At 42.5% G+C, this 24565-nt stretch overlaps 2 protein-coding genes across 5 annotated transcripts in view; one reads left to right on the forward strand and one right to left on the reverse strand.

Annotated features, from left to right (window-relative positions):
* The first annotated feature begins 2240 nt into the window (after positions 1 to 2240).
* Positions 2241 to 24386, forward strand: CDCA7L (cell division cycle associated 7 like). 4 transcript variants are annotated; one of them, XM_088654429.1, is made up of 11 exons: positions 2589 to 2707; positions 3332 to 3425; positions 9049 to 9186; positions 13094 to 13213; positions 14280 to 14663; positions 15792 to 15866; positions 16828 to 17013; positions 17769 to 17900; positions 20095 to 20244; positions 20422 to 20558; positions 21950 to 24386. In XM_088654429.1, the coding sequence occupies exons 3-11, from the start codon at positions 9049 to 9051 to the stop codon at positions 21978 to 21980; spliced, it is 1353 nt and encodes a 450-aa protein (XP_088510555.1). In that variant the 5' UTR covers positions 2589 to 2707; positions 3332 to 3425; the 3' UTR covers positions 21981 to 24386. The 4 variants fall into 4 exon arrangements, with proteins under 4 accessions (XP_034984960.1, XP_088510556.1, XP_034984959.1 ...); XM_035129069.3 differs by lacking the exons at positions 2589 to 2707; positions 3332 to 3425 and adding an exon at positions 2241 to 2442; XM_088654430.1 differs by lacking the exon at positions 3332 to 3425 and having other exon boundaries at positions 2565 to 2636.
* Positions 22774 to 24565, reverse strand: part of DNAH11 (dynein axonemal heavy chain 11) — a 143647-nt gene continuing 141855 nt past the window's right edge. Inside the window, exons 81-82 of the mRNA XM_035129059.3 lie at positions 24098 to 24238; positions 22774 to 23385 (exon numbers count right to left, since the gene is read on the reverse strand). Of these exons, the coding sequence (XP_034984950.3) occupies positions 23138 to 23385; positions 24098 to 24238 (389 nt within the window). The 3' untranslated portion in view covers positions 22774 to 23137. The remainder of the gene's footprint in view (positions 23386 to 24097; positions 24239 to 24565) is intronic.

Consider the following 24565-nt stretch of genomic DNA (forward strand, 5'->3'; position numbering starts at 1 on the left):
GCCTACAGAGAGTACACTCGGTCCCCTGGGATACAGGGAGAAAAGTAGTCAAAGGCAGCAGCCATGACATGCAAAGGAGGGCAGCCACAGATGCACATGGAATCAATTACCAGCTAAAATTAGACAGACACCCAGAGTCATGATGTTTAGTTGCTTGCTGAAGACGTATTTGACTGAGATGTGACCCAGTTGCTTATGAAATATTACTTTTACATCTGGAGGAATGGTTTTGCTTTTAGAATGGTTGTTTTATCCTATTTTAATTCTGTTGTAAACAACTTTGATAGCCTCGGGCTGAGAAGTGGTTTATAAATAAAGAAGTGATAAACATGGATCATGGACTCCCCCAGTAGATCACCGTGTAGGGTTGGAAAGCAAGAGACGGAATAATAATAATTTATTATTTATACCCCGCCCATCTGGCTGGGTTTCCCCAGCCACTCTGGGCGGCTTCCAACAGAAAAATGAAATAAAACAATCTATTAAACATTAAAAGCCTTCCTAAACAGATGCCTTCAGGTAGCTGTTTTTCTCTTTGACATCTGATGGGAGGGTGTTCCACAGGGTGGGCGCCACCACCGAGAAGGCCTTCTGCCTAGTTCCCTGCAACTTGGCTTCTAGCAATGAGGGAACCACCAGAAGGCCCTCGGTACTGGACCTGTGTCCAGGCAGAACGATGGGGGTGGAGATGCACCTTCAGGTATACTGGACCGAGCTGCACTTGTCTTGGCACGGAGACATGCCAGGTTGAACAGATCCCCATCGCTCCTCGAATGAAAGTACACACTGTCTTCAGTTGAGCTGAAGGCATAGGAAAGCAACAGGGGGAAGTATATGCCAAAGAGAATTGGTATATTGTTTCACACTGCTCTTTATAGGGAAAGTGCCCGAGAATGAGCCGTCATAACTGGATGTTGGTGTACATGTTCTTATGGAAGGACACAATTTTGTGAAGTTTAGGTGGGCATTCTATTCAGCTGAAGAGGTTATTAAATATCAAAGCAGAAATGTATTTGGTTCAATTTGACCCTTTGGCATTTTCTGTGTAAGTTTGATTGTAATGTGATAACTAAATGAGACCAGGGAATAGTGGGATACTAGAATTATGTGCAGTACAGCTTACCCTGCATTTTAAGCATGAAATACAAACTCAACCCTACATTTATTTTCAAAAGGACCAGAAAGACTGTAGTATAGCCTTTGAATAATGAAATAGTGAGAAGTTGGTGTGCTTTTTAAAATATCAATTTCAAATTAAAAGCCCACTTTGACCACTGTACCTGTTTTGAAGGGGTCTAAAAGAAATCTAAATACACAGCGTGTGATTGACTTGAAGGCTGAGATCTCAGCAAAACTAGAAATGTACAGTTACAAGTTTGAAGATCAGAAATCTTCTTGACTTTCTGATCTCCTTTCAAAGGGGGCCAGGGGAGGATGTGAAATATAAGTAGCTTAAGAGATTTGAATAAAACTTTGGTATCCATACGTAGGACAAAATTGTAAATAACGTAAGCAATGTCTCAGTGTCACATCCATGCCCGTTCTCAAGAGAACAATGTCTATTAAATACTTTGCTTTACTCTTATTTTGTATTCAATATGAACACCCTGCTTGAGAGTTCATTTACAGACAAATGTGTTTTTGTAATCACTCACTAATTCATAGGAAGTAGTTTCCCAAAGACTTTAACAAATGATTTGGGATAGCCTAATTCTAATCTAGAATTCAGACTGTTTAAACTCCAGAGGACCAGATCCAGGCTTCATTTGCAGCTTTGAGTCATTAGGTAGAGAATTAAAGATTGGTACATCTCTGTTCTCCGGTCAGTTGAGGATGAGTAAATTGTCCTTACTCGTTGCAACCCCTCCTTTAGATTCAATTCTGGACTTTTCCCTATGCAATTGAGGGCAGTGAAAGTTTTTGATTCCTTTTACGACTTCGTGTATATAAGATCTAACTATGGTTCCCAACAGGTCGTCTGCGTCGCTCACAGCTGCGTAATAGCCCGGTTAATCCAAGATGCACATACTTCTCGTTGAGTCCTACATCTTTAAGCAGGGGAAACATTTCACCTGGTGAATGACCGCCTGCAACTGCAGCTAGTAATGTTTGGAGCCAGGCCTAGGGGAAAAGGCGGCAACACTCAGTTTGAACGGCTTCCACGCCCCGAAAAGGCGGGGAAAGATGTAATGTATTCCGGTAGAGGCCAATATTGGACTCGGTTCACCCTCCCCACCCCCGTAAAGATTTGTAGGGTACTGGAACATCTGTATCTAGACCCGCGCGACTCTTGCCTGCTGGGCAAGTTTCGAAAGAACCCGCGTAGCTCAGCCCCTTCGCATCTCCCGCCACCGGACTGTTCCATTCCGATCTCGGGGAGAGTCTTTGGTGCCCAGTGTGCACGGAGACCCCAACCGCAAGCTCCTCTGCCCAGCAAACCTGGTAAGGAGCTGTTAAAACAGCGCCGAGGGCATAACTTCTTCCAAAGCGTAAGATGGAAAAGAAAGGGAGAGGGGAAGACGGCAAAAACCCCTACTCGCCTCCCCCTTGAACGACCAAGGGTCGTACAATCCCACTCCCGGACGTCTGCAGGCGGCTTGTTCGAGCTCTAGCTAGCAGCTTCTCGCAAGAAAGGGGTGCGTGAGTGGGCGCGCGGCGGGCTTGTGGGCGCGCGAGTAGGATGACCGCGGAGACCCCGAGGAGGAAGGTGAGGCGGAAGCGCCCCGCGGGCGTTCGCAGAGCTTCGGAGTTTCGCTGGGCGCGGGGAGTTTGGCGCCAGTTTCTCAGACTCTCTTGCGCTCTCCTCGCTGGCGAGCAGAATATATTGGGTTGTCCAGGGGGTGTGGTGGTCGTTGGGGGGGGGGGTCTCCTTTTGAGCCCCCTCTCGCCAAACATGGCCCCGACGCCTTGCTTGCAGCGCCAGGCCTTGCAGTCCTGGACGTCTCCCATAGAAGTGCCTGGCTTTTCTCCACGGAGCAGCCACGTGCGTCCAGCAGGACGGACTTTTCTGCCAATGTGGAAATTGGGCGGGGGGCGAGAAGAGAGATAAATCTGCCCAACTCGCTCTACAGCCTTTGGATTCATTGCTTAGCTGCAGCTTTCCCCCTCCTTTTGCGTAATCTCTTGCTGTTTAACCCGGCAGGGTTGGGGACAGTCGAGTGAAATACCTCGCTGCCTTTGTTTGCATACTTCCCTAGTTTGTGTGCTTCTCTGTAGTTGCCCGGATTCGAGGAGTCTGGGAAATGAGGAAGTCGCTGATGAGAATGGCCTGCCGCGAAAGTTGCCCCCCGCCCCGTGTACGGTTGCCTGATCACTTTTTTTTTTTTTGCAGTAAGGATAGTCATGGAAGTGAAGGAATCTGAAAAAGGAGCGAAAGAAGGGGGCGTTTGGCAAATAAACTCACTTGCATTGTCGCGAACTCAGGTGTAAGCTGACTCATAAAACTTTACAGTTTATAAAGAAAACTTGCAAAGTTTCCCTTAAATGTTTCAGCGAGTGTTACTCCCGAAAAGTATTATTCACATTTAATACTTTTCCTTTAATAGTACCTGTGGCAATACTAATTCCTTTAATAGTACCTGTGGTGACACATGCACACACTACATGTGTGAAGGGAGGTGTTCATGGTGAGTTCTGTGACCTTTCCCCTCTGAAAAATAGCACTGAGTACGTTATATGGAAACCAAAATTTATTTAATTTGTTGATGGCCCAATATCCAAGTAGACATGCATGGTTTTGGATCGCAAGGTTTTAGAGAAGTGTTTTGACAAGTGGGGAACCTGTAGCCTTCCAGAGACTTGCCAGACTACAACTTCTTGGCTTTCAATGGTGTTGGAAGGCCAAAAACAGACCGCAGCTCCCATCAGCCCTGACAGTTAGCCATGTTTTCTGGGACTGATATAAGTTGGAGTCCTACAATCTATAGTTTTCCTCTTCCTTCCTGTCCCTTTTTCCTTGTGTGTGTGTGTGTGTTTTAGATTGTAATCCTATGAGTAGGAACTCTCTTGTTTTCATTGTATGTAAGCTGCCTTGGGAGCCTTTCACTGACTGAACAGCGGGGCACAAATACTCTAAATCAGGGGCGGCCAACTCCCAAATCAGGGGCGGCCAACTGTGATCTACTTTCAGAATCAAAATCTACCCCCATTTTTTTGGGTTCGGCTCAAAGTTGTTGAGCTTTTTTTAGGGAGAAGGAAAGGGGGGGGTGACCAGATTTGGTAACCTTTTTTGGGGGAGCACTGCCCAAATACTTTTCTTACCGGGGACAACAGAAACTTTTAGAGATTTCTTGGGAGAGAGTTGCATAAAAGCACTCACAAAACTGTACGCTGCACAAACTCCTTTACCCACTCCATTAACCTACCTATCAAGATTTCTTTAAAAATACATGCCTTCATCCATTGTTAGTGTGACACCTGCATCACCATTTTGGTAACTAACTGTTCAATATCAGACGAGTACTGTGTCAGGGCCAGCTTCAGGGAATCCTTAAGGTGCTCATCTGTCATGTTTGAACGTTGCGCTCTCTCTCTCTCTTTCTCCCCCACCCCCTCAGCTACGGGCACCCATCCACCTCCCTCTCTCTCTTTCTCCCCCCACCCCCTCAGCTAGGAAGAAGAAGAAGAAGAAGAAGAAGAAGAGTTTGGATTTGATATCCCGCTTTATCACTACCCGAAGGAGTCTCAAAGCGGCTAACAATCTCCTTTTCCCTTCCTCCCCCACAACAGACACCCTGTGAGGTGGGTGGGGCTGAGAGACTTCAGAGAAGTGTGACTAGCCCAAGGTCACCCAGCAGCTGCATGTGGAGGAGCGGAGACACGAACCCGGTTCCCCAGATTACAAGTCTACCGCTCTTAACCACTACACCACACTGGCACCCATCCACCCCCCTCTCTTTCTCCCCCACCCCCTCAGCTAGGGGCACCCACCCACCTCTCTCTCTCTTGCTAGCTGGCTCCCAGTGGCTCAAAGGGACAGGGACGGGGGAAATCCCTCTGTGAGTCGCGGCTCCCGCTTTCCTCCCACGCACACAAACTCACACACACCCCTCCCTCTCTGCCGGCATGAGGGAGGAGGAGCCAGGGAGCTCTAGGCAGGCAAGAGGGACAGGGAGCAATCCAGCCATTCTGTGCAACGCACTAACACAGTCACACACATACTGGTAAGCTCAGTATCGGGAAGAGGGAAGGAGCTCTCCCTGCAATTGCTCACGGTTATTGAGCTTTTTTGTGGGGGAGAGACAAGAGTTCTTGAGGGGTTTTTTTTAGGGGGAGAGCTCTTTCTTTTCTTTTAGGCTGGCGATCACTAAGGAACCCACAATCTACCCGCGATCTACCAGAAACGTCCTGGGGATCTACCGGTAGATCCCAATCTACCTGTTGGCCATGCCTGCTCTAAATAAACAGCATTAGGAGTACCAGAGCTTCCCCACCCCTAGTGGAGAGCATTCATAGTGGATAGATGAAATTGATCTGGACTGATTGCCATACTGTAATGTGTTCATGAACTACCCTGCAATAATAATAATAATAATAATAATAATAATAATAATAACAACAATAATAAATTTTTATTTCTACCCCGCCCTCCCCAGTCAAAACTGGGCTCAGGGCGGCTAACACCAATAAAATTACAATAAAACATAAAAAGCAATTAATTAAAATACAGATTAAAATACAATATTAAAATTTAAAATGCAGCCTCATTTTAAGTAGTCCATAAATCCAAGCCATGAGGGAGGAAAACACAGGGGTCAGACTAAGTCCAGCCCAAAGGCCAGGTGGAACAGCTCTGTCTTGCAGGCCCTGCGGAAAGATGACAAATCTCGCAAGTCTACCTTCAATGACTTGGTTTTCAAGAAGTATTTGGTATAAATTACTCTGGAATTTTAAATGCAGAAGATCCTACTGTTAAGCATTGGTCAGTCCTTCTACTGCCATTGCTTTAGATTTTATTTGCCCCCCCCCCTGGTTTGCTATATACTAGTAGGGTTTGTTTGTGCCTAGTGTGCTAATTTATACCAATGGAAACATTATTTCCATTATTATCGGTTATAACAATGTTTTATGTTTGACCTACTTTGAAAGCATTGCTTTCAGTAAATGGTAATCTGAAACCCGGGAGAGCTGCTACCAGTTAGTGTAACAAAGGGGTCAGCAAACATTTTCAGCGGGGGGGGGGGGGCTGGGGGCTGGTCCACTGTCCTTCAGACCATGTGGTGGGCCGGACTATATTTTGAAAAAAAATATGAACGAATTCCTATGCCTCACAAATAACCCAGAGATGCATTTTAAATAAAAGCACACATTCTACTCATGTAAAAACACACCGATTCCCAGACCGTCCATGGGCCGGATTGAGAACGCGATTGGGCCGCACCTGGCCCACGGGCCTTAGGTTGCCTACCCCTGGTGTAACAGGTACCTGTACTGGTGGATCAGTCAGCATAATGCTGCATCCTATGCTCTGAGCTGGTTTAATGCTACATCAGAGTCATCTCGTCTTTTTGGTTCATAGCATCCCCGCTTCCCCATTTGACCTGTGAAGCCCTAAGTTAGGGATGGTGAAACTGTGACGCTCAAGAGATTTGTTGGACTGCAGCTCACATCATGCCTGACTATTGGTCATTGTGGCTACTCCCATGTGAACCTCTTTGCAGTTCAAAGTCACCTGACAACCTTCAGCTGAAGGCCAGAATGTCCTTCATGAAAAACACAGCTTTCTCCTGAAAGTCCCAGAGCTGTGGAAAGGCCTTCCATGGGCTCCTGTTGCATATTCAACAAGCTTGGTTTAGTTGCTGCTGCTTTTTGTTGATTGCGTTGTTCTTGTGGTTTTTTTTTATTTGAATTGGTTTTTATCTTTGTTTTATACTGTACAAGGCTTTTGAGATCTCTTCTGGCCATGAAGTTCTGTATAATTTTAGCATGTAAGTTAAGAGCTTGCTAGTTACTGACTGGTGGAGTTATTATGAGCAGTCTCAAGGTTGATATTGTGGGGAAGGGCCCCTTGGATCATTCAATGGTTTGCTTTTTCCAACTAGCTGCACATTTTGAGGATAAAGTCACTTTACTCTGGAGTCACCTTCACTGTGTTAACAATGGTTAATTGTTAACAACTGTGTTAACAATGGTTCTGGTCCCAGCTACTAAGTCCAGAAAGTAGCATGAGAGTGCTTTTCACTATCCTGGGAGGTATGCAGTAGTATTTTATCCCCAGTGACTTCCACTGAAAGGTTTCAATCTGTTGGAAGCAGTTGTTTGCCTGTTTGAGGCAAGGTTCAATCAGCCTTATCTGCTTTGACAATCTCTAGTTTTCTCTTGACCAGCTGGGGAGGGGGGTTGGGGATGTGTTTTGGTGCTGTGCATTGGAGATGCTTTGAGCACCTTAAGGGGGGTTCCCCAACTGCCAGAAGGAACCACAGGTTCAATCCACCCTAGCTCAGAATGCAAGTAGCTTGTGGGTCTCAGCCTACCAGTTGTAGGCCTGCGGTGTAGACAAACTGCCAATTTCACAAAATTCTCACCATGTCAGTAGATCCACCCACTTCAAAATACTCACTTTCCTTCAAGCTAGATGTTTCTTTTTTAATAGAGCAGAAACTTTTAAAATGAATCAGTTAGTTATTGTGTCAAGGCTGCAAAATTACTTATAAACATTTTAAAGTAAAAAGTTGTGAGTTCTTGGTGGCAAGAAACCAGCTTCTTTGATGCACTGCCACAGTTGTTCTGTGCAAAACTAATTGATTGACAAGGTCTATCCTGTATCAATCTTGTATGTTATACAGCTCTCATTCAAATGAAGGCATTGGGGCTCCTGAATGTTTTAAGAATATTGAAAATCAATATGGAGGGAAGAGGGCTTGGAACACAAAAGTCTCTTTTGAAGCCTCTGCAGTGTTACTTTATTCAGAGTCCCTCCATATCCATACCCCAGAGATCAAAAAAGGGACTTTACTCAAAAAGGGTCCCCCCCCTTCGTTAATAATCTGTAATTACACCCCCGTAATGACTCCTCTGGTACAGATGCAGAATAAATTAGTTAGGCATACGATAATCGCAGCAGTGGCCAGCTCAGTTGTACAATAGTTCAGGAACTAATGCACTTGCTCCTGGAAGCCATTTATTCTTAGCAACTAGACTCCACAGCTCCTCATATGCATTTTCCATTACAGCACTAAAATGTTCAGTATTATAGTGCTTCATTTTTAACTCCTCTTTCCCAGTCGCACTGAGAACTTTGTTGACTTGTTTTGTTTTGGGAAAAGCTGTTGTTCAGGGGTCCCCAGGTCCCTGCTCTTACCGGCGCGGTGCGGTGCGGCTGCCGACTTCCGACCTGGAAAAGCGACGAAAATAGCTTGTGTGCACGCGCAAGCGTCATTTCCGGTGTACTTCGGGTCAGAGGAGGCTTCTGCACATGCACACAAGCTATTTCCGGTGCTTTCTAGGTCAGGAGTGTGCCAGAAATAGCGTTTGCGCATGGGCGCGCACAGCCATGTGCCCCTGCGCGCGCTCCCCCACCCTCCGGCCCACCACGCAGCACAGTGCTGGAAGGAGGCAGAGGCTTGCTCTGATTCACTACCTGACAGATGCTCAGAGTTGTGGTGTTCCTTGGGTGCAGAAGAAAGCTCAGGGTTGAAAGGGAGAAGTGGAGGTACAGCTGCTTGCTCTGAGCTCAGAAAGTCTCTCAGACACAGAGTGAAGCTGCATAGCTCCAGCTCTGAGCCGCAATGGGGAGTTGCATTGCCTCTCTGCCTGTAGGGCCAGGTTTGGGTTCCTATTGCTTGGCAGAGCCTGGGTTCCATCCTGCCATGACAAGGGTGGGTGAGCACCTGGTCCTTACTCCTGAGGAAGTGTGAAGTGATTTGCAACCTAAATCAGCCTTCCTAGTATCCTCTGTGTTTTGACCTGTGTAGTGGTACTTTCATGTGTGCTGTGTATGTTTAATTGAATTGAGTGGTGAGTTAATAACATGCCATTCTTGTGAAAGATGCTACTAATAACTACTATAGCTAACTTTATCTTCCATTTCTCTTTATGAACTGAAAACAGATGCTCAAACTGGCTGATATATTTAATACCCCAAGTGATGATGAAGATTTTCTTGGGTTTGGAGCGGATGTTCCCATGGAAACACTGTCACTGGAAGACAGCTGTGAGAGTTTTGATTCACTAGAGTCAAGAAAAAAGGTAGGGGAATATTGTAAATCTCCTATAAATCTGAAACATTATATTTAACCATGGTGAAAACTAAAATGGATTATCCTTTTTCTGAATTTTTTTTTCTAAAAATGCTTTTGGAATGTAGTGCATTTTACTGTTTGCATAGACTATGGAGGATTAAACACCCTTAAGTGCATTCTTTAGCGCTCTCCAGTTGAAATAAATGAGGCAGAAAAGCACTGAAAAACTTGTTTGTTGCGGAGGTAGGACTTAAATTCAAGTCTCCTAAATCTAAATCTCTTTAATACATTGACTTCACCGTGTTTCAGATAGTAAGGACTTGATTATATTTCCCATGTTAAACTTGCTTGATTCTGATTACAGCAAGGCTTAGGACATGACTATAGCCTAAATATATGCATATCGCTGCCCTTTTAGCAGTTTAGGATTAATTTTCAACTTGGTGGAGAAGATAACCCACCCAGATATTTGCTTGAATGTGATTTAATCATAGTTGCTGATTTGATCTTTGAGGTCAGTTTAACAAATTGCAGTAGGAATGATAAAAGCAAAGAATGCTTTGACTAACCTTAGGTTTAATGTGTAAATTTATTAAGAGGTTGTCTTATATAGAGGTTGTTAGACCATGTATTAATTGGTGGCTAGACCACATTTTCAAGATGATGCAGTGGTATACCACTGGATGTTAGAAATAGTTCTGGTCATAGCCACCAGTAGTCAAGCAGGAAAATTGGCTTCAGGACTACATCTAAACTTGAATGATTCTTTGGAGAGAGGGTCAGGAAGTCAAGAACACGCTGGCAACCCACTCCAAGTTGAGCATGATCACCTCAACAATTTGATGTAGTTTATTGGCTCTCACACAGCCTGTTATTGACTCCTGGCACCTATCCAAGGAGCTACTGCTTTACTGGAATGTGAGGGAAAGGACAGATAATTGGTGTCCACAACATACTAATGACACCCAAGCTTCAAATCTCACATGGCCTTTTCCTGCGGCTTCAAATAACCCAGAGATGCATTTTAAATAAAAGCACACATTCTACTCATGTAAAAACATGCTGATTCCCGAACTGTCCGTGGGCCGGATTTAGAAGGCGATTGGGCCGGATCCAGCCCCTGGGCCTTAGTTTGCCTACTCATGTCTTAATGTCTGGAGATTCTGCTAAAGGTACTAGAACAATTCTTTAATCTGTTTAGAAAAGAATGCTGTGATTCCAAGGGCCAGCACAAGTTTCTCAAGAACTATTTATGCTAAACTAATCTTAGGATTCTTTTTTAATGCCTGTGTTTCTCCGAAAATAAGACACCATCTTATATTTATATTTCCTCAAAAAAACCACACTGTGGCTTATTTTCAGGGGATGTCTTAATTTGTTCCTCCTCCTCCTCCTGCCGCGGCTGGCATTGCTGCTGCGCCTATCACTATGTCTAATTTCAGGGGTTGGTTTACATTCCTTGAATGCTTAAAAATCCTGCTATGGCTTATTTTATGACTACGTCTTAAAATAGGGGAAACAGGGTAGTTACTAATTTGGTAGATCAGTGAGCTGCTGTAGATGTAATATATCTTGATTTCAGCAAGACTGTTGTCAAGGTCCCCCACAATATTCTCTTTGAAAAACTGGTAAAATGTGTACTTGACAATGTTGCTGATAGGTGGATTTGTAGCCAGATGATGGGCTATATCCAAAGAGTGCTCATCAATGGGTCCTCATATTCCTAAGAGAAGTGAGAAGTAGGATACTGCAGGGTTCTTCAACATCTTTGGTATAAATGACTTGGATCAAGGAATAGAGACAAAGCTGATGACACCATATTGGAGGACTCTCCTTCACTAGGAATGTTTCTGCAGCTGCAGATTTTCTGCATTGACACGGGGTTGAACTGAATCATCTGTGAGGTCCCTTCCAGGAGATATGTACATCCTGCTCCAAGAACCACGTCAACATTCTTGTTTCAGTCTGTCTCAACTATAAATACAATTTCTCATTTAAAGCAACTTTCCTTTTGTGTGTACGCTCCCCCCACTCTGAAGCAGCTGCACCACAGCTATCAGCAGAAGAAGTAATTTTACAAAGAGAACCCCTCCAATTATCATAGGAGATGATTTTCGAGTTTAAAGGAACAGTATATAAACAATTCTTTCTCTTGTGTTCCCCTCAAAGTTTTTCTCTTAATCCATTGTAACTGTTTTTCACTTACATTATCTCAATATAAAGAAGTGTATAATTAAATACAGGGAAGTGAGGGCAGTATTGTAAAAGGGGATAAAGATACTTAGTGAAGTGCAGTTGTATGAAAGGTCATTTAGTCTTGCATGGGAGGAGCAAGCGGCAAAGAAAAACGAGGGAACTGCTCTCATAATGCACAATTGTGACTCACCAGAGATGGATGTTTTCTGCAAATGTGTGTGAGTCCCCCATCCCCCGCCCTACACTAGCCTTAGAAAGAAAGAAAGCCTTAGAAAGGTAGAAAGATTGACAGGTGCTTTGAAATATTTTCTTTTTACAAACCTCTCCACCTGATTTCATAAAGTTCATTGTGACTCTTCTATGTGCATAATAAAACAAAATTTAACTTGCAAGAAAAAAACACCTATAACTTTTTGATACTAGATCAATAATGGGAAGTTATTTACTTACGTACACTGTGTGTGTGAGTATGGGATTGGGGGGGCAGGGAGGGAGGGTCAGATCCACACCATACATTTAAAGCACTTCCAACACACATATAAAGCACATGTCTTCCCCCAAAGAAAGCTGGGATCTGTAGTTTCCACTCTTACAAATCTAGTTCTCAGCACTCTTAACAAACTACAGTTCTCAGGATTCTTCAGGGGGAGTCGCATGCTTTGAATGTGTGCTGCATATGTTTTAAATGTTGTGTGGCCAGAGAGAGAGACATACATTCAGACTGTATTAACATATTGGCTTGAATCCTAAGGTAACTTAAGAAAGTCGTGGAAGGAAACTTCCTCGTCCTTTCCTCCTCCTCTAGGGTACCTGCCATTCTGAGAAAGCTGGATGGGCACAATGTGATGGTACATGAGGGGCTGAAGGGGTAGGAGCAATTGCCCCAAGTAAGTCTTCAGTCCCTTTCTTCCCCTTTTCTCCCTTCTCCCACACCTTCCCCACATGTCAGTTTGATAACCTCATGTTGCATTAACTGTTTTTATCGTGTCTCAGCTGATTTATTTATTTTTATTAAGAAATTAATGGAAGGTAAGCCTATTCTCGTCGTCGTCGTCCCCCACGGGGACAGCATCATTCAGGAAGGCATCCTCATAATGGCTACAGAGCTGAGGAAGGGATGAGAAGTTTTTCTTCCTTCAACTTTCTAAAGTTATCTTAGTATCCAAGCCAGTGAGTAGACATTTTAAACACACATCAATGGAAGGAGAAAGTTGCATTTTCCAAAGGGAGGGGAGCAGGAAGGAGTTGCTCACCTGAATTATCTTGTTTGCTTTATCCAGGGTTGCATTTGCCCTCCCATCTCCTTCAGCTGGGTTTTGTTCTTTCCCAGTTCACATAAACTATCTATGCAGGAAACCAGGGGTAGGCAACCTAAGGCCCGTGGGCCAGATCTGGCCCAATCGCCTTCTCAATCCGGCCTGCGGACTGTCCGGGAATCAGTGTGTAGAATGTGTCCTTTTATTTAAAATGCATCTCTGGGTTTTTTGTGGGGCATAGGAATTCGTTCATTCCCCCACCCCCACCCCAAAATAAAAATAAAGTCCAGCCCACCACATGGTTTGAGGGATGGTGGACCGGCCCACAGTTGAAAAAGGTTGCTGACCCCTACAAACTGTTAAGCAGTCTACTCTGATTTTGATAGAGAGGATCTTTTGGGTGTTTTTCTTTTTGCTTCATTGTTCAGGGGACAATGTTGTGTTTTGTGTTTGGTGTTGCAGGACGCTCATTTTCAGCCCAAGTATCTGACTGAGAAACTGAGAGAGATTTTCAGAGAAGACAGCGAGTCAGAAAATGAAGCGTTTGAAGGATTTGAAGTAAATGGAGAGGATGATATGGAGGTACAGGCCACACTTTTCATAGTATTTATTTATCTTCATATACCTTTGTATCTCCTGTGGTTTTGCCTCTTGTTTTAATAAATATTGTGGTTTAGGACTGTGACTTGCACTGAGGTTCAGGACTCAGAAGGCTGCAAAAAAATTGACTGAAACTTACAGCCTACTAAACAAGATTTTCTCATACCCCTTCTCACATTGAGCTTTGCACTGTGGGTACTGCTGCAATTTATCTCCTTTCTGTACCATAAAGGTAACATCAGAACTGGTAACTAATGCTGCCTACTGTCTAGAGGAGGAGGTTTCTCCCAAGTAGCATGGTCTGGGTCTTCTGACATTCCTTTTGTCGTGTGAAACTGAGTTGTTATTGTGCAGTGAAGGGACAATCAGATTTAAATCCCGGTTTGAACTCTCCAAGATCTTAGGCATACAACTTCTACTTGCTACCTGATCCTTTGAATAAATAAATAAATATGGAGATTTGAAGGATTGAACATGGGCCCTTTTGCATGCAAACCATACACTCTGCCACTGAGCTGTGATCCTCAACCTGGATTTATTGCAAAACACTGTTACGCATAGCTACTCAGAAGTAATGTCCTTTGCGTTCAGTGAGACTTACTTCCAGGCAAATGTGTATAGGATTACACCCTAAATCAATTGCAAGCTTAGTTCTGCACGCACAACTAATTTCTGTACATTAAGTGCAATGCATTATTTGTTAAAGGACAAGGAGTGAAGTCAGGAGTGTTTCTGCAATGAATTCATTGGCTATTCTAGAGCCTCATTTTGGTCTATAATTGAGCACTATCGTGATATATAACATTCTTGGCCTTGTTTTGTTGCAGCACATACAAGGAGCAATGTGTCCCTATGCTCAAGGCTGTCTTGATTTACATGAAATTTGTCCATTTAAATTAAAAGTCAGATCACTTTTAAAAACATGCATTTTCAGCAAGGCCTGTGTAGAAATAATGAAAATGTGGTTTTTTTAATTCATTAGTGGACCTGGAAATCATTGCATGATAGATGCAATTTTATTATAGGTTGTTTCATGCATTGTTTTTAGGCAGTGGAATCAGATCCAGAAAATGATCCATTATCCTTGATGGCGGCAGAACCAGAAGAAGAAGTGGAGGTGGAGGAAGGCAGAGGAAATGCTTCCTCCAGGAGAAGTAGCTTTGGCCTTCGTGTGGCATTGCAGTTTCCTACCAAGAAATCTGCTGAGAAGAGGGCACCTAAAAGACGTTCTTCTAAGTTCTGCTTGATGGACAGCAAACACCCTTGCTCTCTTACACAAATAAAAAATAATAAAACTTGGAAGGTGGCAGATCAGGAAGCATCTTCAGGGTCTGAGGAAGATTCTAAAGAGGAAGAGTCTAAAGAGGCATCAAATGAAAGCTCTAGTGCACTGCTTAAAAGAGCCATGAATATAAAAGAAAATAAAGCCATGGTGAGAACTGGGATGGAGGTGACATTGTCATACACTAACTGTAAAAATATATTTCCGCAGTCCTGGTTTGCACTAATAATGAAGACGATGGAAGGAAATTGTGGACATGACAATTCTAGACCCAAAACTATATGTATGTTAAAAAAATTAATTTGTCTTATCTTACTAGATCGGTGTGCAACACAAAACACATAGCCCATCATAGTCAAACTGAAAAAGCTTTCTGGTACACAAATATGGGCAGGCTGTCTAACAGTATAGGCACCAACACTATGAATGCCTAGCCCTATGCATGCTCAGGTCAGACCTCTCTAAAAGAAGGCACACGGTACCTTGAATTGAATCTGAAAGCAACTGTTAATAGCAGCATTTGGTTATGCCACTGAACCAGGGATAGGGAACTGGCATTGCTTCAAAATTTGATGAATAAAGGGTCACAGATTTCCCACCCCTCTGCTAAAGTATGTCTGAACATTATGAGCCTTAGGTTTCTGGGCTCTCCAACTCTTAGCAGGTACCGTACTAACATCAGAAGATCAGAATTTTTTATTTGTTTTAGATTAAGCACAGTTTGCAATGTCAGCCAAATTCTAATCTCTGGCTACTCTAAGCCAGAGGTTAGTGAAAACAAGCCGGCTTCATAAACTATGATTTGAGGTTGCTTGTTTCTGCTAACCACGGTTAGTCCGTGTTTGGATCTCAACAAGCTAAGTTAATCTAAAACAGAAGAAAAAACTTTTGAATGCTTTCTTTACAGTGCAGGTGGGGTGCATATTCTGTGGCATATAGCTCTATTCAAAGGAAGCACCACATTACAGTATCTTCTCCTTTCAAGTTAATGACAAAACCCATACACATGTGGAGTCATTGCCATTTTGAAAATGTGCACTTTAATTTTGGTATTTTGAAAACACACTTTGAAATTGAACAACTATAAACAGATTTACTTTCTTAAGATGTAGCATTACAGGACTTTCACATCAAAAAATTTCACATCAAAAAATTCGTAATAATTTACACAGAGAAATGGAAAAACCGGGGGAAGGGGGGAGAAAACTGCAAAGGACAATGCACATATTAAATATTTATCTATACAGAAGAAATTCAGTGTCATTTTTCTCATTTCAGCTTGCTCAGTTATTAGCGGAACTGAATTCTATACCTGACTTATTTCCAGTGAAAACCCCTACCTCAACTCCTTCGGTAAGTATCAGTAAATACTTTTGGGAAACCTGCAATGCACTGCTAAGATTTAAGAATGCTTCTTAGGAGACATTCTGTAGTTCGATTTTCAGGCCAACATTAAAAACAAATATCACGTCTGTTATGAAGTGTGTGCATGCAGAAATATTATCAGCTTTTCCCAGTCCTTCATATACATACTAGGAAATGATTGGGCTCTCGCTAGTTATTTTGCGACTCTTCCCTTCCAGTTACTATACAATTGCATTCTTTCATAACCAGCTTTACGTTATATGCATTTATTCTGTTTAGGAGATTCAGGAAGAAAAAATGTGTTTTAAAAACTCCCCTGCAAATTAACTGAAGGGTACGAAGAGCAACTTTGTACAGTTTTGCGCGCTTCCTTTTTTATACTACAAGAATTGCTACTGTAACATTAACAGCCGTAAGAAAAGGGCCAACTTAGACATAATGATGAACATTGCGAATGGATCTCCATCTTAAACTTTTATAAAAAGTATCCACGGAGCAGTGGGGTTAACCCTCCCCCTCCTAGGACATGATCCTGTTGAAGATATCCACTTATCAGTTGGAAAAAACATGCAAACGCTGTTAGGCATTGCATGTGTTTCCAATTGGGGCAAATAGCAGCTTTGAAAAGGGCTGAAATGTTCAGTGGAGAAATGAGTTAATCCCTTCCCCCAGGATCCCAGATCAGGATGGGAGTAGTGCAGCTGCTATTTGTAGAAGTGTAAAATGCATTTGCACTATCAATTGTAGTTTGGCCCAAATAAGTTCATTTTATAGGTGGAGATTGGCATTGTGGTATAAAACAAGACCCTCAAAAGGGTGAATTTGGAAGGGTTAAAAGAAGTTGCATCTATTTATTAACACAAACAGGTAAAGGCACTACTGCAGCTACATTCTACAAAATTAAAAAAGACCTATGGTGACTCATGAAAGCGCTCTTGTTTTTTTCTAGAAACAGAAGAAAACGCCAAGGAGAATGTTTTCAGAAGGCCAGATAGAGCGTCGAACAAACCCAACCAGAAATGCTCGTCCCCCAGAGAAATTTGCCTTGGAAAACTTCACTGCTTCTGCAGTCAGATTTGCAGAGCAGCTGAGCAGTTTGAGACAACAAAAGCTCTTAAAGCAAAGACTAAAAGGGGTACATGCCAAACTAGTTCAATATTTATTTTGTGTTGTTTTTAGAAACCACCTCACCTAACCCCAGAGTATTTTTGGTAACAAGGACTGGAACACTAAGGGCAAAGTGTTTCGAAAACAAGCCAGTATTTTATTGCAGCCAAATAGAATAGGATGTGGTGTGTGTTTGGTGCCTATGAAAGTATCTCTGGTTTGTAAATGGGTCTCAAAAGGTTGGTGATTGGATTAGTTCTTTTTTTGGGGGGGGGGGATTAGTTCATTTGTTTTTATTACCAGCTATAGAAAATAATGGATGCTGTAAATGAAAAACCAGTATTATCATACATTATAGTAGATCAGATATATTAAATAGGTAGTATGTTTTGTATTTTAAAGAAATGCAATATGAATCCTAAAATATTGCTCATGGTGGAGGGGGATAGTCTATATTTTTGTTGTATGTACAGTTTGGAATGGAATATCTGTATCTATATGTAATGTGCACAAGATAGGATAGAAATGAGACTCCTTTCTAGAGTGATAAGGTTAGGAAGTGAGGCTGAGCCGAGCACAAAGGGTATAGGGAGGTGGTTGTTGTTTTTTAAGTTGAGTTCTAAGCAGACAATTTGAGGACGAAAGGAAAAAGAAGCTCACTGAGTTGCAGGGGAAACACCTGCATGAATAATGAGACGGATTGTTCAAAATATGGTTTTTATTGTTCTTCAAATAGTGGAGCATCAAGTCATTGGTTTAGAGACGTTGATGTTTCTTTCATAGAACAATTTGGGGCCACCTAAAAGACGAAGATCATCAAAATACTGTTCAAACCGAACAGTTGAAGATATTACAGATGAAGACTTAGAAAACATCGCAATAACAGTTAAAGATAAAATCTACGATAAAGTCCTGGTAGGTGCATCTCTTCTTCTTGGGTTTGATGAAACTAATTTTTTGAGCACATATAATGCTTGAGATTAATCTATTTTGACTACTTTAGTACGCTGAATGTTCTTTACATGGCGTTAAAATTTATGTAGTAATTAAATTGCCACAGCACTATTTGTATTGATTTAGATGTGTCCTTTCCTGCCGATTGCATGTAGAAGACACCCAATAAACAGTGGGAGACTGTAAACCCACTTTTAGGAGGGTCATGTGGTACCAGACCAATGGCACCAGGCATCTCTTGAGCCTCTACCCTCCTTTATTCTTTGCCTTGCTGTCGGAAAAAGAATTTCTTAGCCTCCAGGCTTGGGGGGGAGGCTGTCATGTGGAAGAATGCTCTAGGAAGTGTTGAATGATTATGAGAGAGCTTATTGCATAAATGGCTGGAGCTGCAAGGTATCTTCCCTCCCTTTAGTTCTCCAAATGTTAGCTGCAATCTCGTCATGTTTTTGTGTGCGGACACTATGACAAAGTAGGGCAGGACATACTTCTGATATCCATCAATGGACTTACCCACCCAGTCAGGGTAGAAAAACAACTGTCTACCGTGTTTCTCATATTATAAGACACGTCTTATATTTATTTTTTCCTCAAAAAAACACACTATGGCTTATTTTCAAGGGATGTCTTATTTTTTTCCTCCTCTTCCTGCCGCGGCCAGCATTGCTGCTGCGCCTATCTTATTTTCGGGGTATGGCTTATATTCCTTGAATGCTTAAAAATCCTGCTATGGCTTATTTTATGGGTATGTCTTAAAATATGAGAAACAGGGTATTAGCCTTTTTGAAATTTTTGATTTTTAATTTCAAGTAACAAAACATGCCCACACAGGGAAACAAATTAGTTGTTTTGCAGAAAAGAAAGAAAAATAGAAGCTGATGGTGTAGTTTTAGGCATTCCAAGAAAGGCAATAGAATGCTGACATATATGTATAGCTTTTCGATTGGCTATGCACCAAACATCAAAGGAATTGTGTTTATGTAGTATGTTGTAGAAGGATGTTTTCAAAGAAGGCGGTTTGTGTGGGTTTTGTGATAGGTGAGGCATTCTGCTTTTATCAGAATAATCATTAAGTACAAGATGTAAGTTACCACCTATCCCTGTTTTGCCTTGTTTCAATGAATGCAGTAATGTAAAAGTTTCATCCAGAAATTGTTCTTGTCAGGTATTGCGAACATAAATAGAGCATAATGTTGAACAGGAATAATCAAACAGACCTTTGAGGAAGATAAATCTTACATTAGGGTCACTTAGTATGTCTTTTAATTGAAAATCAAGTTTGAGAGAAACCCAGATTGCTGACCTCCCTGCATTTGGAAGTACCTTGTAAAGTGTACCATTCTACCTACGCTTTGGAGAAAGGATTTTGTGTCAGTGTTTTTGTTGTTGTGTGTCTTGTTAAAAAATAAGGTCTTTCTCTAAGGCAGACCATACCCTTTTAACTGGCGTATCCAGGCCATTTACATTACATTACTGCAATTAAGTATGCCACTGTCAGAGGCGTAGCAAGGTCAGGTGGTATCCAGGGCAGAACTTTTTGGCACCCCCCCTCACATCGTGGGTGCCGAATGTCACCCGCCTGTGATTCCCAAGCCTCCCCCGAGCTGTCAAAATGAAGGCAAAGTAGAACAGTTCCCCCCCTCCCCCAACGGCTCGGGGTAGGCTTTGGAGTCATGGATGGACGGCGCGCCGAATATCACCCCCCCCCTCAGAGATGACACCTGGGGCTGCCCGCACCCCCCTTCCTACGCCTCTGGGCACAGTAAGGTTAATTTAAAATTATGCAGCCTATACCGGACAATATATCTATTATCCATCATAGCTCACCCTGTCGCGGGGATTCGAACCACTGACCTTCTGATCGGCAAGCCCTAGGGCTCTGTGGTTTAATCCACAATTTTAAATTCACGTCTACATTGTAACATTCCTGGGCAGAGATGTCTTCCATTGAATTTTCTATTATGATTTTTTTGCAGTGTTCTGAGCTTTTGATACAAGTCAAACTTTAAATTATGAAGGAGCCAAAGTGAACAATGTTGTTTCTCGGGGCTTAGCATTTCTTTGTTTGGGATAGAGTGTATTCTCTTGATGTGTGGGCAAGGGGTGGGGAGCCTAGTTGTTCCTTTATATAATTCTCTTCTTACTGTGCTCATGCTAGGGAAGCACATGCCATCAGTGTCGACAGAAGACTATTGATACCAAGACAGTTTGTCGTAACGAAGGCTGTGGGGGTGTGAGGGGACAGTTCTGCGGACCATGCCTACGTAATCGCTACGGAGAAGATGTGAAAGCAGCACTTCTAGACCCAGTAGGTATCTAAACTTTTCAGGTTGAGTGATACCAATGTATTGTCTAGCTACTTAAATTATGGGAGCTCTCGTAGATGCATTGCTATCATACGAGTCTTAAAAAACATATTCCTGTTTCTGTGCTAAGCCAGAGCACCTATATTTGTTGACTAAAATAATGCCATTTTCTCTCTAAGGACTGGTTCTGCCCTCCGTGCCGTGGGATCTGTAACTGCAGCTACTGTCGCAAACGTGATGGTCGTTGTGCCACAGGAATGCTCATTCACTTGGCAAAGTTTTACGGTTATGATAATGTAAAAGAATATCTTGAAAGGTAGGAAGCTATTGGCATTTTATATCAGTGGTATGCATCCAGATTTTCACAGGTGATTAAATCTGTAAGAAACTGAAACGCAGACACGAGGAGTATCATGAGCTTTCTCCAAGAAGCAACCATTGAACTTTGGGAAGTTCTTTGTTACCTGTCATATCCCCAAAATACCAGAGTCAGTAACTGAACTATCTGTGTTTCATAGTCTGTATTCATTACATCCCAAACAGAACTTATCCACCCCACATGATGAGATGTGATCGCTTGATGTGTAGAGACACTCTCAAAGCACGAGTTCTGCTTTGGAACTCATGCTTTGAGAGTGTCTCTACACATCAAGCATGAGTTACTTGTGGATTTTCCATAAATTCTGAAATTATCCTGCTTATCTGAATGTCTATTTGTGTTTGTACCTAATACTAGATAACTCATCTTGAGTAGAGGTACTTTATAGCTGACCAACTTGGCCTGTGGTTTGATCAAGTCCCCCACTTTCCTGATTCAGTATTAGGAAATCAAGAAATGGCTATAACAGAATGAATGAAAATTTCTAACAAAGTAGCCCTTCCATTATGGAGAAAGCCTGCCCAATTAGAGACACATATGTGTAGGGCAGGCACCCCCAAACTCAGCCCTCCAGATGATTTGGGACTACAGCTTCCATCATCCCTAGCTAACAGGACCAGTGGTCAGGGGTGATAGAAGTTGCAGTCCCAAAACATCTGGACGGCTGAGTTTGGGGATGCCTGGTGTAGGGGCTTTTGCTCTGAGCACCTTAAAAATCGTGTGTGTGCTTTTTAAAGGCACTGACTATATAACTTGTTATTTTGGGGCAGAATTGGATGAAATCTTCAGACAAGTTGCCCTTCTGAGGGAAGGAATCCTGACAAATTTTAGAAGGATGGCTGAAGTGCTTTTCCTGCAAGGGCAGCCTTTACATTTTTGGGGTGTCACCTCCTCCTGTGCCTGCCTGTGCTGAGGCAGCCCCATGAATGCTCTGTTCATGCAGCTCCCGCCTTGGCACAGGCGGGTGGCCTCTTCCTCCTGGGAGAAAGGGGGAGCCTGCCCAGCTGCCCCAAGGCAGTTGAGGCACAGGTGGGTGGCTTCATTAAGCTGCTCCACTGAGGGGCATGCACTTCAGCAGAGCAGTTTCACGCAGCCCCCGCTAGCTGAAAGTGGGGGGACTTGATCAGCTGAGAAGCAGACTGTTTAAGGACAGCCCCGAGGGGGGCTTCGTTAAACTGCTCCACTGAGCTGCATGCCCTTCAGTGGTATGGTGGCAGAGGGGTCGGGAGCAGTGGCTGCTCAAGCCACGATCTGTCACCTTCACGCTTTGCTGCCCATTCATCACTATGACTACATAAAAAAGTCCCCTTATGCTTTTTCTTTTTCAGCTTGCAAAAGCAACTTGCTGAAGAGGATTGAAAATACCAGATTGTAAACCACCGCAACTGTTCAATTTTTTGTACTTAATCAGAGTTGGCGCCTTAAAGTTTTACCACAATAATGTTTATAAAATATAGGACAGAACTTTAAGAAATGGATATTGTACAATATGACAAAGATTTCTCAGGAAAATACCTGCTAAAGGAATCTGTGTTGTGCATTATTTGCCACAGTATGCTCCAAAAAACTTTGGAGACTAAAACAGCTTCCATTCATTTCTATGGAGGTTTTTTGCTGCTTAGAAATAGACTCCAGCTGCCAGTGGTTTAATATTCTCCATAGGTGCAAAACATGCAAATAGTTGCAGTCCATTGCTTTTAAAAAGGGATGACGCACCTGTATTCCTTCAGTTGTTGGACTATAGCTGCCATTATCCCTGACAATTGAGTCAGGAGTCCAACAGCACAGTAGGGCCACAAGTATTGTAGAAACAGTGCTAGAGCAACGTATTATTGCCAGAGGGAGAATATTAATATTCCTAGCGTCCTACTGTTCATTATTTCAACTGCAACCAATCTCTTTGGCATATTAGTTAAACATTAATTTCCATATAAGTAGGTGTTACTTCAAAAGCTTTTGAACTCCTTGGGGGCCACCATTCCAAGTTAGTTTGCCCCTACACACCCTGGCCAGGATATGCATATCCTTCTATACAGCCACGTGCATGCAAGTTGTGAGAACTGCAAAAGGAGATTGAACGTGGTGCAGTCAGGCAATACATTGGCTGTTGCAGCAAACTGATAGTGGCAATAAGGTGACATACACTGGAGTATTTAACCTAAGGTTTATTTTAATATATTTTTAACTGATGTTAAAATGATCAGTACAGCACATTTCTTGAGATACACATCCTTTAAAGAATTTTTTTGGGTACCTCTCTGCCTATAAACAACGTTTCAGGTGTAAGTTGCACATACTGTGAAATTACTCATCTGCTTTTGAGATGTCTTGATTGTAGGTGCATTGCTGTGTATTAGAGAGAGAGCTTTGATACCAAGCAGTGTGTCACTATCCCTAGGGCTGCGTGTGATAACGCCAAGCAATAACAGACCAATATACATGATAATTCAACGTGAACAGAGCTCTCCTGCTTGGGCTTACACTGTAGCAAAGGCTGGGCTAGAATTTTGTACCTGCTAAACTGCCAGAAGCAAGGCTACTCCCGCAAGCACCCACTTAGCTGGCTTTTCTTTGCTTTTGAGGTTAAAAGTCCAGACGTATGTAGGCCCTCTAATTTTAGTTTTATAAACTGGGCATTTATAAATGTTTTTCGTTTCTTGCCTGTCTACTGGGATGGCTCTTACAAAGATGACGGGCATCGCTGGAGTCAAATCCTTTAGCCGGGCTTCAGCTATGACGCCTGCTTGAATGTCCCATTTAGCTCCTGTAATCAGAGAAACACAGTTTTTACTTAATTTTTTTAAAAAAAGAGTAGTTTAAGAGAATACCATTGATTGTATCTTTGGGGGTTATATCACAGGTATAGTAAACACAGCCATAGCATAATGCTAGGCATGTGCTGACTCGCAGATTTTTTCGAGTACTGTAGAGAATATTGGGAGTGTTTATATCTTCAAGTAAGGACCTATAGAATTGCGTGGAAGGTTTCTCAGCTAATATAAAATGCTGCATAATACTAGTGAATTTAACAATAAAACAGTAGTATGTAATTTTGTTCTGCAAAGGTAGCTAGCCAGTGTGGTGCCTCCAGATGCTAGTGGACTACCGTTTCTATCATTCATGACCATTCTGGGCCATTAATCGCCAGAGGGCACAATAGTGGCTACCTCTGGTATAAGACATCTGGTATTCTGTTGAGACAGTGGGCCCAAGCTATTGAGTGTGGCTTTTTCAGAGAAGATTGCTAGCACCTCATTTCATATAAGCTTTCAAAATTGGAACAGCAGAAAAGAATATAAACTTGATTTCTCACTTTTGTACCATTTTGGCTGCACAGCACCCATCAACAGCTTCTGGATTGCAACATTGGTACTTGTATACTTTTGTTTTCTGCGTCTGACACATTTCATGAGTGGGTGCCTAAATCTACATTTCATTTTTTAGTCAATAATGTTTACAGACTCTAGCAAACTTACCTTCCATAAAAAGGCCAAATATATATGCCCCTTCCCTTGGTGGATGACCATAATCCTCTCTACTTTTTTTGGTAACATCCGTAGTCAGACACATCTTATCCAGAGACCAGTTGTTCTTCCGTGCCATGCTTTGCATAATGGCTTTCAAGGGGAAAAAAACGGTTCAGTGGATGTATTATTTTATGGCTAAAAACTATGACTGTGGGTGGTGTGGGGTAATCTTAAACATAGCAAAGAACATATAATTAACCTAACTGCTGCAAGAATAAATCTGCATTTTCTTTAAAAATTGGGCCTATTTTTTTTGTGTGTGTCACAGATTTTGCAGAATGTATTCCCACTGAAATAAAATGATCCTAGACGCAAAGTCATTTTGCAGTCTAGTTACATGCTTTCTACAGCACTGAACTGCTAAACTCTTCTCGATTGTGGAAATAGTATCGTAATTAATAGGAACCTAATTTAATA

This window comes from Zootoca vivipara, chromosome 11 (genome assembly GCF_965207765.1).
Source record: "Zootoca vivipara chromosome 11, rZooViv2.hap1.1, whole genome shotgun sequence".
In the NCBI taxonomy this organism is placed as follows: Eukaryota; Metazoa; Chordata; class Lepidosauria; order Squamata; family Lacertidae; genus Zootoca; species Zootoca vivipara.